The sequence below is a fragment of the Stigmatopora argus genome, chromosome 23 (assembly GCF_051989625.1).
Source record: "Stigmatopora argus isolate UIUO_Sarg chromosome 23, RoL_Sarg_1.0, whole genome shotgun sequence".
NCBI classification, from domain to species: domain Eukaryota; kingdom Metazoa; phylum Chordata; class Actinopteri; order Syngnathiformes; family Syngnathidae; genus Stigmatopora; species Stigmatopora argus.
The window spans coordinates 1,202,250-1,217,975 of record NC_135409.1 but is presented as its reverse complement, the minus strand read 5'-3'; the positions used below and the strand labels follow the sequence as shown (position 1 = coordinate 1,217,975).

General features: G+C 44.2%; 1 protein-coding gene across 1 annotated transcript in view; it reads right to left on the bottom strand.

The window, feature by feature from the left end:
* Nucleotides 1-3,909: 3,909 nt before the first annotated feature.
* Nucleotides 3,910-15,726, bottom strand: part of snd1 (staphylococcal nuclease and tudor domain containing 1) — a 157,493-nt gene continuing 145,676 nt past the window's right edge. Inside the window, exons 22-25 of the mRNA XM_077593846.1 lie at nucleotides 15,439-15,552; nucleotides 13,763-13,966; nucleotides 7,385-7,429; nucleotides 3,910-4,532 (exon numbers count right to left, since the gene is read on the bottom strand). Coding sequence (XP_077449972.1) covers nucleotides 4,467-4,532; nucleotides 7,385-7,429; nucleotides 13,763-13,966; nucleotides 15,439-15,552 — 429 coding nt within the window. The 3' untranslated portion in view covers nucleotides 3,910-4,466. The remainder of the gene's footprint in view (nucleotides 4,533-7,384; nucleotides 7,430-13,762; nucleotides 13,967-15,438; nucleotides 15,553-15,726) is intronic.

The window sequence follows — 15,726 nt, the reverse complement described above, 5'->3', positions numbered from 1 at the left end:
CAGAAATCATAGGATTTGTTTCAAAACAAAAGACTGGTGGTTTAGTCAGGCTTAATAATATTTACTTCTCTAATGAAAAAAACAAAAACCAAAATGTTAAAGTGATATGTAATTGATTCCGAATCGTTTGCCATGCTGAAGTTGCCGAATCATTCGTCAGAACTTGTAAATCGGATGATTCACAATGCACTCGTGTTACCGAATTCTTCCGGTTTACAGTGCAGTTTAATCAAGATGGCGGAAGCCGTAGCGGTGGTGTGAATTTCGAGGTATTTAAATAGGAAATTTGGTACTTTTGCGAAATGGTTGCTCCCCCCAAAAATGTGAATTTTTTTGGCGATTTCCGGAGTTTGCGTTGACTTTCCGGAGAAACTCCTGAACTTCCGGAGTAGTTGGCAGCCCTGGACTGGTTATTCCTCGTTTGCCCTCACTTGGGCTTTTTCTCTTTTTTATTCCTCGGATTATAAAGAGAAAGAACTCAAATCAATCATGTAACAGGCTAATACACATGCATGAGAAATGGCGAGGGGAAACTTTGAGCGCGTCTGGAACGTCCAATTCCCTTGTTAGAACTCTGTCGTGACAGGAAACGGCATTTAGTTGTTTCTCCTTCCTAAATCCATGCTCGATTGCTTCATTTACACGTCCTCTCATGTTTAAGATATATTTTACAAGTTGCCCAGGAAACAGGCGTGCATGGCGACGCGAACCGGTCGCCATGGCAATGTGTTATTCAAAGTGGGGACTGTATTGCTGCTTTCATGGTTCAAAGAAATAAAATATATCACTTTTCTTTTTTTTCTTTAAAACTAGTTTTTACAAAGAGCAGCATAATTACGGCCGAAAGACAAATTAAAACCCCATTACAAAATAAAAATAACAGCCGGACAATGCTAAAAGCTTTCACTTGTACATTTGTATAATTCTTAAAAAGTTGTGTTAAATGTTATTGCACCTCCACTGCCATACAGTGTTGCAGCATTTATGTATTTATTTTTATCTCATTCTAAACAGAGCATTCAGTTCCACGCCGGCCGGTGACAAGGAGTAGGAGTAGCCAGTCCGGTGGGAATGTCATCATTCCATATGCTCCCATTAAGTGTTGGCCGAACGCCCTGCCCTGAATAGACAGCAAAATTTCAGAAAGATCCTCGGCCACCTTACTCTGCCCAGGGGGCCCGGAGAGTTGGCGCCGTCGACCCCCTCGTCCAGGGGGCCCGGAGTCGGCGCCGTCGACCCCCTCGTCCAGGGGGCCCGGAGAGTCACCGTTGCCGACCCCCTCGTCCAGGGGGCTCGGAGAGTCACCGCCGCCGACCTCCTCGTCCAGGGGGCCCGGAGAGTCACCGCCGCCGACCTCCTCGTCCAGGGGGCCTGGAGAGTCGCCGCCACCGACCCCCTTGTCTAGGGGCCCCGGAGAGTCGCTGCCGCTCTTGAGCGGGCAGGAACTTGGCGGGCCAGCCGGCATGGGGATGACTGACGGGTCAGCCGGCACGAGGACGCTGGTACATGGCTTTGGCATGGGTATGACCGGCGGGCCAGCCGGCACGGGGACGCTGGTTCGCGGCTTTGGCACGGGTATAATGGGCGGGCCGGCTTATATGCACACAAATTAGACTTGGCATGCACGAAACTGCAAGGTGACAAAGACAAAACGCCATAACGCAAGACAATGCGGCCGATATGGTCATTTCTTTCAAAATAGCGAAAGAAAAACAGATAAAGGACGTGACTGGATTTTTCGTCGAAAGCCGTTTGGTCCCCGGACGTTTGGTCGACCGGACGTTTGGTCGACCGGACGTTTGGTAGAATGGACGTTTGGTCGCCCGGTTCGCTCGCTGTCAAATTATGACAGTTTACTGTTGATATTAGATATTTAGATATTAAACTCTCAGGATTATAATTTTGAGAGCTGATTTCAACAGTAACAACCTGGCGACCAAATGTCCATTCGACGAAACGTCCGAGTACCGATAAAGGGCGGCCCGTCGGATGTGGTTAGCGCGTCAGCCTCACAGCTTTGGGGTCCTGGGTTTGAATCCAGGTCAGTCCACCAGTGTGCATGTTTGCATGCTTGGGTTTCCTCCGGGTACTCCAGTTTCCTCCCACATTCCAAAAACATGCATGGTAGGTTCATTGGACACTCTTAATTTCCCGTAGGTATGGGTGTCTGTGCCTGGTTGTCCGTCTGCGATCGGCTAGCCACCGATTCAGTGTCCCGTGCCTCTGGCCCGGAGTCAGCTGGGATAGGCTCCAGCACCCCACGCGACCCTGAGGATGAAGCGGTCCAGAAAATGAATGAGTAAACATAAAAGGCTAAACAAAATTTATTTTGATGTCTAAGAATTTAATTCAAGAAATAAAACACTTACCGTCGTTAAACATGCTCTGACTGGCTAAACGCGAGTAGCCTTGATACGTGTTCGTAGTATTTACCATGTCAGCACTTCCCAATAGTTATTAAGGCTGATCGAAGGTCTTGCGGTCGATCATTAAAATATCAGCCTTGATACCTGCGTAATGCCTATGTGCACCCAGAGACTTGGTGAAAACTAGACTGCTACGGACACATTTCCTGTTTGTACTGCTGACGTGACTTCCATTTTGTCTACGTGCAGGCAACACCCTTTCGGAATGGGCAATCCAGCAGACGATCCTTTTGATTCATACAGTACAGACGCTCCCCTACTTACGAACGCAATTGGTTCCGAGCGATTGTTCATAAGTTGAATTTGTTTGTAAGTTGATTCAGTGCTATATTTTGTATTATAATTTATGTTTAAGGCCGATATAAGTATATTGAAGGTTTATATAAGTGCATTTGTATGTTTAAGGCTTGTATAAGTAACACGCATTGGTTTGTACTGAAAAAAAAAAAAATTAATAAAATGGAGAGAATATGTACAGTACTGTAGAGAGAGAGATTTATGTATTAGAAACTGGCCAAAAGAAGCGACCTAATGACAATTGCAGTTTTCTTCTTTTTTTCATCATAAATGATGCGGTAGCACTGTATGGCATCATTCAATTGATTTGCAAACTTTGTGCAACGTTCAATATTTGGGTCCTGCTGCTCGATCTTTCTGTTTATAAATGGTACTGACGGTCGAACGATGTGCAACGCTCACCACTCACGCGCATCAAGCTTCGTTATTATTGCCACTCGTTTCAAATGAAATGGCTTGCCTCTTCCTTGCAACTCCATCAATAGAAGCCTTTAGCTTTTTTACCAACCATATTCAATATTGGATGCATGAGATATTTAATGATACAAATGAAAAAGGTTCTTTGCACACTGGAGATACATTCACGCACTTCCGCATTGCAACGAAGAAGAAGGTAGATGCTGGGTGAGCTGAGCTCTCACAGCGCCAGGCGTTGGTATTAGCGGCGGAAAGAAGTACTACTCCGAAAAAGGCGAAATACAAAATTGGATTTGCGAACATTTTTGGATTTAAACGCAATTTGCAGACATGTTCGTATGTACCGTTGTTCGTAAGTTGAATGTTCGTAAGTAGGGGAGCGTCTGTATATCAGAAATACCACAATTTTCTCAAGATTTTCCCTTCAAAGTAACACATTTGTACTCCCAAATAAAACCATGAATATGGAGGTGAAAATTGTGAATCAGGGCGCCCACTGAGAGAAATTGTAAAATTCAATGATTTTAAGGCAATGTTAAGAGTATGGCGTATAAGTGGAGGCGGCTAATATGGTAACTCTGAATAATGTACATATTGTGCTTCAAATAAACTGAGCTTGATCGTCATCAATTAAAAGTTTGAGTGCCTCTGCGTTTTTTTATTATTTTGGCCTCAAATGATTATTTTCAATGTTTACGCTGCCGCTCTGCTAGATTTATGCACGGTGGCTTTTTAAATAAAATGAAAAAAAAAATCAGGAAGACAGGGAAAAGAGGTCGCGCATTTTTTTTTTTATTGAGCTTTTTAATAGAATTGTGGAGACAAATGTGAGACGTTGCTCTCGAATGGAAACTTTACAGGTGAAGAGAAGAGAGACGGGAGAAAGTGTGGGCCACTTGGACGAAAAAATTCATAGTCACAACTTTGTACACTCCAGGTGGGACAAAAGAAAAATGCCCTCTTTTGTGTTTTTGATACTGAATTCACAAAAAATGAAAGTTTGTTAAGAAAGTAAAGTTCTTTTCATTAACGCGAGTAAAATCAACTGAACATATGTTCTCAAAGAAAAGCCATGATAGGAGACTCACAGTTTGTAATCCGCGTGAAAATGTTAGCATGCGTTTTTTTCCTCTATGATATTCACAATTTTAAAAGGAGTGACATTTTTTTTTACTCTGTCTTCTGTCCGGTCAGTCACTACCCCACCCAATGGCGCAGCCCCCGCCCCTCTTTGCCCACATTGGTCTCTGGAATGGCGTTGACTGGATGGTCATGATTTTTAGCTGTTTGCCATTTTTAATGAAAATTCTTGATTTCGTCTTGATGTTAGCGCCTGTAGCCAAATTCGTCGGCGTCATCGGCACGGAAGTCTCCGTAGCGCCAAATGTTGAGCTAGTGAAAAACAACAAAAGGCAAGCTTTAATTTCAGTTTAGTCAAAGAACTTCAACAGGCTCCATTTCCACCTGTGCTAGTTACACACACACACGCACGCACACGCACACACACACACGCGCGCGCGCGCACACACACACACACACACACACACACACACACACACACACACACACACACACACACACACACACACACACACACACACACACACACACACACACACACACACACACACACACACACACACACACACACACACACACACACACACACACACACACACACACACACACACACACACACACACACACACACACACACACACACACAGTGGGGGCAATTAAGTATTTAGTCAACCACCAATTGTGCAAGTTGAAAAGATTAGAGAGGCCTGTAATTGTCAACATGGGTAAACCTCAACCATGAGAGACAGAATGTGGAAAAAACCCAGAAATCACTTGATTTTTAAAGAATTTATTTGCAAATCATGGTGGAAAATAAGTATTTGGTCAATACCAAAAGTTCATCTCAATACTTTGTTATGTGCCTTTTGTTGGCAATAACGGAGGCCAAACGTTTTCTGTAACTCTTCACAAGCTTTTTACACTGTTGTTGGTATTCTTGGCACATTCCTCCATGCAGATCTCCTCTAGAGCAGTGATGTTTTGGGGCTGTCGTTGGGCAACACGGACTTTCAACTCCCTCCACAGATTTTCTATGGGGTTGAGACTGGCTAGCCCACTCCGGGACCTTGCAATGCTTCTTACGAAGCCACTCCTTTGTTGCACTGGCTGTGTCATGTGATCATTGTCATGCTGGAAGACCCAGCCACGTCTCATCTTCAATGTCCTTGCTGATGGAAGGAGATTTTCACTCAAAATCTCTCGATTCATGGCCCCATTCATTCTTTCCTTTACACAGATCAGTCGTCCTGGTCCCTTCGAAGAAAAACAGCCCCAAAGCATGATGTTTCCACCCCCATGCTTCACAGTGGGTATGGTGTTCTTTGGTTGCAATTCAGTATTCTTTCTCCTCCAAACACGAGAACGTGTGTTTCTACCAAAAAATTCCATTTTGATTTCATCTGACAATAACACATTCTCCCAGTCCTCTTCTGGATCCTCCAAATGCTCTCTAGCGAACTGCAGACGGGCCTGGATGTGTACTTGCTTCAGCAGGGTGACACGTCTGGCAGTGCAGAATTTGAGTCACTGGCGGCGCATTGTGTTACTGATAGTAGCATTTGTTACTGTGGTCCCAGTGTGGTTCTGGGATTTTTGCACACCGTTCTTGTTATCATTTTGCATCCACGGGGTGAGATCTTGCATGGATGCCCAGATCGAGGGAGATTATCATTGGTCGTGTATGTCTTCATTTTCTAATAATTGCTCCCACAGTTGATTTCTTTACACCAAGCGTTTTACCTATTGCAGATTCAGTCTTCCCAGCCTGGTGAAGGTCTACAATTTTGTCTCTTGTGTCCTTCGGCAGCTCTTTGGTCTTGGCCATAGAGGAGTTTGGAGTGTGAGAGACTGAGGTTCTGGACAGGTGTCTTTTATACCGATAATGAGTTCAAACAGATGCTATTAATACAGGTAACGAGTGGAGACCTTGTTAGAAATTAGACCTCTTTGACAGCCAGAAATCTTGTTTGTAGGTGACCAAATACTTATTTTCCCCTCTAATTTGGAAATAAATTATTTAAAAATCAAACAATGTGATTTCCCCCCCCTCCACATTCTGTCTCTCATGGTTGTGGTTTACCCATGTTGACAATTACAGGCCTCTCTAATCTTTTCAAATAGGAGATCGATCTCTCTCTCTCGCTCTCTCTCTCTCTCTCGCTCTCTCACTCGCTCTCTCGCTCTCTCTCTCGCTCGCTCTCTCCCTCGCTCTCTCGCTCGCTCTCTCGCTCGCTCTCTCCCTCTCTCGCTCTCTCGCTCTCTCCCTCTCTCCCTCTCTCCCTCTCTCGCTCTCTCGCTCTCTCGCTCTCTCGCTCTCTCGCTCTCTCGCTCTCTCGCTCTCTCCCTCTCTCCCTCTCTCCCTCTCTCCCTCTCTCCCTCTCTCGCTCTCTCGCTCTCTCGCTCTCTCGCTCTCTCGCTCTCTCGCTCTCTCGCTCTCTCGCTCTCTCGCTCTCTCGCTCTCTCGCTCTCTCGCTCTCTCCCTCTCTCGCTCTCTCCCTCTCGCCCTCTCTCGCCCTCTCTCCCTCTCCCGCCCTCTCTCCCTCTCCCGCCCTCTCTCCCTCTCCCGCCCTCTCTCCCTCTCCCGCCCTCTCTCCCTCCCCCGCCCTCCCCCGCCCTCTCCCGCCCTCTCCCTCTCTCCCGCCCTCCCGCCCGCCCTCTCCCTCTCTCCCGCCCGCTCCCTCTCTCCCGCCCGCCCGCCCGCCCGCCCGCCCGCCCGCCCGCTCGCTCGCTCGCTCGCTCGCTCGCTCGCTCACTCACTCACTCACTCACTCACTCACTCACTCACTCACTCACTCACTCACTCACTCACTCACTCACTCACTCACTCACTCACTCACTCACTCACTCACTCACTCACTCACTCACTCACTCACTCACTCACTCACTCACTCACTCACTCACTCACTCACTCACTCACTCACTCACTCACTCACTCACTCACTCACTCACTCACTCACTCACTCACTCACTCACTCACTCACTCACTCACTCACTCACTCACTCACTCACTCACTCACTCACTCACTCACTCACTCACTCACTCACTCACTCACTCACTCACTCACTCACTCACTCACTCACTCACTCACTCACTCACTCACTCACTCACTCACTCACTCACTCACTCACTCACTCGGAACCCACCATTAATTGGTTGGACTTACCCTGGCACTCTTGGCAGATTCTTGACTGTTCAGATATTCCTTTACCTGTAAAAAAAGCAAAAATATGCTATTTGTTGCAAACATGAGTTTGTCATTGCAGTCTGTAAATATCATTCAAAAATTATATAATCAACTATAACATGGGCGGCTCTGTGGCTAGCACGTCGGCGCCAGTGGTTAGCACGTCGGCCTCACAGCTCTGGGGTCCTGGGTTCAAGTCCATGTCGGTCCACCTGTGTGGAGTTTGCATGTTCTCCCCGGGTACTCCGTTTCCATTCCAAAAACATGCAGGGTAGGCTGATTGGACACTAAAAAAAATGCCCCTAGGTATGGGTGTGAGCAATGTTCCCTCTAATTTTTCGTTGGTCTGAGCAGAAAGTCAACCTTCCTGAGCGCACTGAGTACCAGTGTGAGCGACATCATCGGTACTCGGATGATTCGCCTAAAGACGTTTCGCCGACGGACGTTTGACAGACGGCAGGTCGCCGAATGGACGTTCCGCCGAACGTTCATTCGGCCGAACGGAGGTTTCGCCGAAACGGGATTCGCGCGCTCGCCCCGCCCCCGGATCGTGTGTGTACAAGTTTTTCAACCTCGGCCCGCGGGCCATATACGGCCCGTTAGGATTTTTAATCCGGCCCGCCGCCGGTGTTGTCCAAATTATAGTAAAAATCAATGTTAGTCTACCATCAATGGCAGCCCAGGAATAAGCACTCTTGGGCGGGCAGATGTAGCAGAACCGAGCCGTAAAATGACAGCAATCGGGTCAAATCCATCCTAAAACAGCATTTAATGATTAAATACAAATACTGGAGCTCTTTGGACATTAGAACCAAGCCCAGGGAAGTGAATTCCTCGGTAAAATGTTGTGATGATATCGCGATGGAGGCAAAAAAAACGTCTATATACGTCCATTCGCCAAACGGCTCAAAATGCTCTCAAATTCGGTCAAATCCAGCCGAAAACAGCGTTTAATGATTAAATACAAATACTGGAGCTCTTTGGACATTAGAACCGAGCCCAGGGAAGTGAATTCCTCGGTAAAATGTCGCGATGGAGGCAAAAAAATGTCCATATACGTCCATTCGCTAACGGCTCAAAATGCTCTCAAATTCGGTCAAATCCAGCTGAAAACAGCGTTTAATGATTAAATACAAATACTAGTATTTGTATTTAATCATTAAACGCTGTTTTCTTAAATACAAATACTAGTATTTGTATTTAATCATTAAACGCTGTTTGAACGAACGTTCATTCGGAGACCTGTCCGTCTGTCAAACGTCCGTCGGCGAAACGTCTTTAGGCGAATCATCCGGTCACGATATCATCATTGCTCGCTATGGGCACACCAGTATCACACCTGCCACAAGCAGGTGCATGTCAATGTTCCCTCTAATTTTTCATGTAAAACATGCTGTAAAACACGAAAAACATTAGTGGACAGAGCTACTGCCACTGGCTGCCGCTTTAACGGCGCCATCATGAAGAAAGGGGCGCGCCATAGGATTGTTGCTGCGCAGAGAAGACGAGAGTAGTGCGCAATTGCGCACGCGCACAGCTTAGAGGGAACAGTGGGTGTGAGTGTGCATGGTTGTCCGTCTCCTTGTGCTCTGTGATCGGCTGGCCACTGATTCAGGGTGTACCCCGTCTTTGGCTTGGAGACAGCTGGGATTGGCTCCAGCACGCCCCATGACCCTAATGAGGATAAATGGGTTCAGAAAATGAGATGAGAACTATAGCATGGTAGGGCTGCCATTTTCTAAAGCCGGTTGCCGTGAGCAACGCTAGCAGTGTCAAAGTGTCTTCAAACATGCCTCAAGTTAATTTTCTTTAACTTTTGCATGTACTTGGTGTTCTCAAAGTATTTCTAATTACATGCACGGCGGGAGCGCGTTGTACCTGTCACGACGCAACCGTTTAGCATGAAAGGAATTGTTTGCGAGAGCGGGAATAAAAGAAAAAAAAAGAAAACGATGAAGCAGTGTGGAGCATATTGACTCCTTCTGCTAGAGCAGCCTTTTAGCCTCGTTCAATGAAGCGCTCATGACTAATAGACAGGGAAAAAGGGCGGGTGGGGGCATAGGGTTATCAAGTTAGCCTTAGAGGAAGACGTGAAATGAACAGAACGCTTTACACGGCTTGTTGTGCTTGATGTCAAATGTTCACATGGAAAATGGTGCTGTTTAAAGTTTCCTCTGTTCACTCCTCTAAAGTCAACACAATGTTCCACCCAAACAAGATGACAGACTGATTTTCTTCAGATTTTGCATCTGATATGTTGCTCAATTGCATTCAATTTTGATTGGTTGTAATTGAGCAACATTTCGAGGAACCGTCTAAAGAAACACTGGGAATCTTCGAAATTAATCTAATAGTCTTATCAGGGGCAACTTTTTGGGCCGTCCAATATGTCTTTTCATCGCGGGAAAGTGGTCGAGGGGCGGAATTTTCAAAAGAGATGATTGTTGATGGCAGGCCGCCAATCTTTGTGCGTTTGCAGTTATTTTCACAGGAAAATCATTACTCCGAGTTGATCTCTGAATAAGCCCTGGAGGTTGGCTGAAGCGAACCAAAGTGGAGAGGCCACTTTTCAGACGTCCTGTGTCTTTTCCAGCACAGACTCTGCTTGATAGACATGTCGAATTCCTCAATGTTGTGCTAGTAATGTTTTTTTGTTGTTATAAGGGTGCATTTCCCCATTCAGAAGAACAGATTGGACAAAACTAGCATCCCGGTGAAAGAATTCCCGTTTCTGCGTAATAGAGGGAGGCCATGTCTTATTATAGTAGCAGATGCGCTGGCATAGGCGCTGCACACTCGACACGGGGCTAACATCTGGCCCTCTTGTTCTCGTACTCGAGTGATGCAGCCGCAGCACGAGTCATCCGTCAAAGCCGAGAAGAAGAGATTTGCGGGGGGCCGCATCGTCAGGCCAGATGTCGCTGTAAAGAAAAGAGCGACGCGAGCACAATGAGCACTAATGATCCCGCCGCCGCCGTCTGACGACGCGGAGGAGTTGCTAGTCTAGTTGCCAACATCTACGAGAACCCCATGGTCCTATTTTTTATCCAATTTAACGTTTTTCTAAAGAAATCGAAAGAAGGATTCATGTTGACACGACAGTCGAAAAGGGCTTCCAGTTGAAGGGGGCGGAGATTTTACCAAGAAGAACAATATTTTGAATTTTTTTGCCAACCAGGTTTGGAGTTATAATTAGATTGCCCTAACAAAATATTCACTCCGGAGGTTTACTGTAGTAAGAAATGTATCCAAAATTGCCCATACTTAGGAAAATATCATCATTAAACAGATGTTAAATCTTAATTTACATCTCAGATTTTGCCGAAACTTGACTGTTGCTCAGTGCCAGCGTTAACGAAGACGAATAGCACGGATTGGATCTGAAACAAAATTCCTGACAGATTTGTCTGATCGCGTTTCAAAAAATAGAAAGGGACAATTTCTACTTTTGATTGATTAGGCCAGCTACAATGTTAAGATTATGTTAAACCTCTTGGAACTATTATAGATTTGGAAGGATTTTCTGGAGGCGCGAGACTGGCAACAGCCCCAGATTGGCGACTTAGTTTATCGGCGAGCTGGCTGGCCGCTGTGCGCCGTGCCCAGGTGGTGCTCAATTTGTAGGATCGGTCCGGGCAAGCTCCAAAATCGCGGCAGCGAAAAGAAAAAACACTATGTGAAGGCAAATATTGGTAACCTGAAAATTTCGCACCTAGAGGCATTCGTAAGTAGAGGTATGACTATGTATATATACACACATACATATATATATGAAATGATGAGTGTTCACCTCGCATATAAAGCAGCATTACAAGATTTAGCGTATTTGGCACTGTGATGCTGATGCACCAAAACAAGCACAAGCGATCCAGGTGTAATGCGCACTGTGTCAAATAGTGTGACCGTGGCATAAAAAAGCAACGGCGTCCATCTGCTCGGAATGCCGGGCGGCAGGTGCGCAACCGCCACGAACTCAGCACGGCAGATGCGGGTGAGATTCATCTTTACATTAGGACACATCATATCTACTATACACTTCGTGAATGCTAATCGCTACTACGCTTTATATATTCGTCCCCGATTATGCCTGGCAGCGGGGCACTTTTCTGTTAATCCTACCTTGTATGGGGCGAGGACACCTTCGGGCTATGGAATTGCGACACTCACAAGGGCATTAAGGCTGCAGAATTTGACTATTGATCCTTATGTGGGGAATTAAGTCTGACATATTTATCCACAAGGTGGATAAGCCGTGTCCAACTTAGGCCTAGCTGCTACTTGACCGGTGAATGGTGAGCAGCGAGCAGTCAATGTTTTGCAGGACATTACCACGCCGCCGCAGTTCGAGAAATGAGCTAATGCGGGAGACAAGAGTCATGGAAAATGAGCCTGAGAGAAGCGGTCGAGATAGTTGAGGCAACACAAACATGGATATTATAAAATGGGACCAAGTCCGTCTAATACCCTTGTAACATGTAATGTAACGAATGCTTTATCAGTGGTAAAACTAACACTACCGTTTACAAGAAGAAGAAAAAAACAGCACTATAATGCAGTGTTTCCCAACCACTGTGCCGCAAGCAATTGTCAGGTGTGCTGGGGGAAATTACCTGCCAAAAAGTCACAAATTGTAATATTCCCAGAGAAAAATAGTAATATTAGGAGATTAAAATTGAAATTTGACAAACAATAAATCCATATTGTAATATCACATAATTCAAATTGTAAGATTGAAGATGAAAGTCGTTTTGTTGCTCATTTTTAATGTACCGTGAACTGGAAGTCGCTTGGTTTTACGGGCATCCATTTGTTGGAGATGTAAAATCTGTGTGGCCACAAAACTGCGTTTGAGTAATATTGAGAGATTGAAGTTATCCTGGGATAAAAAGTGATAAAATTAATAGAAAATATGTGAACTGGCAGTTGTTCAGGTTAAACTTTCTGCGACATATGGTTGTTGTGAAAAAAAAAAAAAAAAATCGAGAAACTTTTGTGTTTCTTTGATTTCTGGTGATAAAACTTGGATGAGAATGACTTTATATTGTAAATATAGTAGCTGAAAGAGTTTTAAATTAGAAGATTTTCAGTGGTTGGGGTGCCTTAAGATTTCTGGAATTCCAAAACCTGCCGCAGCTCAAAAATGATTGGTCAACTGCATTGTATTGAAGAAATAGTCATTCTTTGCAGAGGACAAAGAACATATGCCAGTGAGAATTTTACTATCCTATTGACAATGGTGAGCATTAAAAAAACAAAAGATGAAAACTAGGATACAATTGAAAAACATGAGAAATAGTAGATTTGTATTTAAATGATTCATTAAGTACAAGTGTAAATGGCAATTAAAACAACAATTCTCATTATTACTATAAACAAGTATTGGTTTTTATTCTCACCAGATGCTTTCTTGCAAACCAATCAATTTTTGTCCCCGGCGCAGAGTCTCAGCTTTTCTTTTTTTATTTTGCTGTCGTACCATGAGCAAAGCAAATAAATAAACTTTATCTGGGGGGGATTTATTAACTTTCCCTCGTATGGGAGTCAGCGAAGGCCAGCAAGCATTGTACATCATTCGTGGGATTGAATTGTAGTCGATTTAAAGCTTTCAAGTGGAATCATCTTTTTTTTGCGGGCATACAAAACGAGATCTTTTTCTGAGCCGCAAAGACGGTCGGAATTACGACTGGGCCAGCTTACTCGTAAGCACGTCGGCAACACCGCGGCTTGTTAAAGCTTTCTCCTGATCGGAATATGGCGAAAGGAGGACTGCAGACAGTGATGTAGAACAATAAAATGAAAACCATTAGATGATTAGGTTGATTGCTGCGAGGGTTCCATTCTGTCTTCAGACCACATCGCTGAGTTAAGGAGCTGGAGCCCAATGATGCAAAGGCGTTTTATTTGCATTATGTGAGTCTATTACTATATGTCTGACCGATTGCGCGCAAAAGAAAGACCGAACATTCATAACCAGAGGTCTGTGCGAGCCTTTATGAGCAATTAAGATATGGGCGGCCGTATTTCACTGCGAGTTTACCCGTTTACATTTTTAACTAAGTGGTCGAGTGACTGATATCGGAGCACATTAGCTGATGTGTCGTTTTTCTTTGACTGAATTCTTTCAGTGCCACTCATGATGATAGACGTCCATTTATCCGTCTCTTTTCAAAATTCCGCTGTGAATTTGGACTTTATCGCCAATCTGAGCCATTTGCTGTTCAAATGGATCAATGAGTTACTAAAAGTTAATTTCTCAGGGGCATGACATGCAATGAGAATGACATTAATGCTAAGGGCAAACGGTGATTTTGCACAATTATCTAAAGGTCCTCCCCAAAATAAGTGAACAACACTAACCATCTTCTGCAGGTGCTTCTCCTTGCGCACATCCACCATCACAAGGCCCTCCTTGACCAGGCCCAGGCCTACGTCGTCCTTGGTGTCACCGAACTGGATGGTAACGTGTGGGCAGCTGGCGCCCGTATACTCCATGTTGAGCAGGCACTGACTGTTATGAATGTCGCGCACCACGCAGTCCACCACGTCGGCGCGGGCGTCCTCCTAAGGGAAACAAGCATTTTGCCAAAAAGGCTCACTTACAGCGAACGAAATGATGTCGACGACATACGTCTGATTTGAGCGCTTTATAGTTGAATCCCAATTTGAATGAAGATATTTGTATATAAGAAGACTACTTATAAGCCAGGGAAAAAAATAAAATAAAGTCAATGCAAACGTCGATTTTAACTCATCTCCTTCCTCCCCTGCTGTCCAGATCTTGTCTCCATGACAACGCCCTTACAGCAAACTCCCCTTGGATATGGGTTCGCTGTAAGGGCGAAGTTTGTTCAAGTGGAGCCACTTTTGAATGTTCAATCTCAGACTATTAATATATATATAAAACATAAAAAAAATAAAAAATATACATACATATATATATACACATACATATATATATACATAGACATATATATATACACATATATATACATACATATATATAAATACACATATACACATATATATATAGTATGTCGAGTACATGTACATATATATATATATATATATATATATATATATATATATATATATATATATATACACACACACACACATATATATGTATATAAAACTGGGCTCAGCGTTGCATTTTTTCAGTGTTTTTTTTTTCCGTTAGTCATTGCGAATCTCGGGCGAGGCGATTGCTAATACGAGAGTTATATATACTACTCGTTGCCAAGTGGTCGTGCGTTATCCTATTGTGAGGACATTTGTGTGCATAATTTTCGGAATATTTTGAAGGCCGGGAGAAGAAAGGTATAAAAATGTAAAACAAAATTAGAATTAAGTTTAGTGTAAGGGTAGATAAAACTTACTTTTGAGTGTCTGCATCGTAATCCAAGTTCATTTAAATTTGTTTGTTATTTTATTGAGCGCGTTGCCGTGCAAAAAACCGAATTAATTTGTTTTTAGTTAATTTCAATGGGAAACGTTTGTTTGAGTTACGAGAACCTCGTCATACGATATCAGTCTCGGAACGGATTACGATCGTATGTCGAGGTACCACTGTATATTATATTATATATATATATATATATACACACAGTGGTACCTCGACATACGATCGTAATATATATATATATATATATATATATATATATATATATATATATATATATATGTATATATATATATTTACAAAAAAAAAGATACATAGAGATAGAGAGATATAGGACTCAGTCACTGAAGACTGAAGACAGTGCAGCGTGCCTTCTTCAGTTCTTCATCAAGTTTTGAGAAGGCAACAACTACAAAACAAATTAGGACTTGGCCAAAATATTTCAAGAAAAGGGCTGCTTATGCACCGTTTCCTCAGAATCCACCAAACTGTTGTTTGTGGAATGGGGTCTAACCAGGAAGCCTTCACGAACCTTCTCCACTGTCTCTGCTGATGTTGATAGCCATCCTGGCGATTTAGGTATGCATAAGCAGCCCTTTAATACATCAGGATTAATCAGTAAAAGATGACTTACATCCTGTGGCACCTGGATGAAAGCGAAGGCGTACTCAGTGGCCTGCGCCGGCAGAGTCCTGGTGCTGAAAGCCGGCGGTATGGCAGCAAGGCGTGTGGACGGCACTATTTCTCTCTGACAATAAGACAGGGATCGTATTTATTATCATCATTTGTGCAAAATGTCTGTGTCGACTCTGGACGAATGGGGGTACAAGAGAGTTTTGCAGCTGTCGTAGGGCCCGCAGCCAAGGCTGCCGACCCATGCGTCAAGTTCACGCTGAGACAATGCGGCAGCCGTGACAATTAG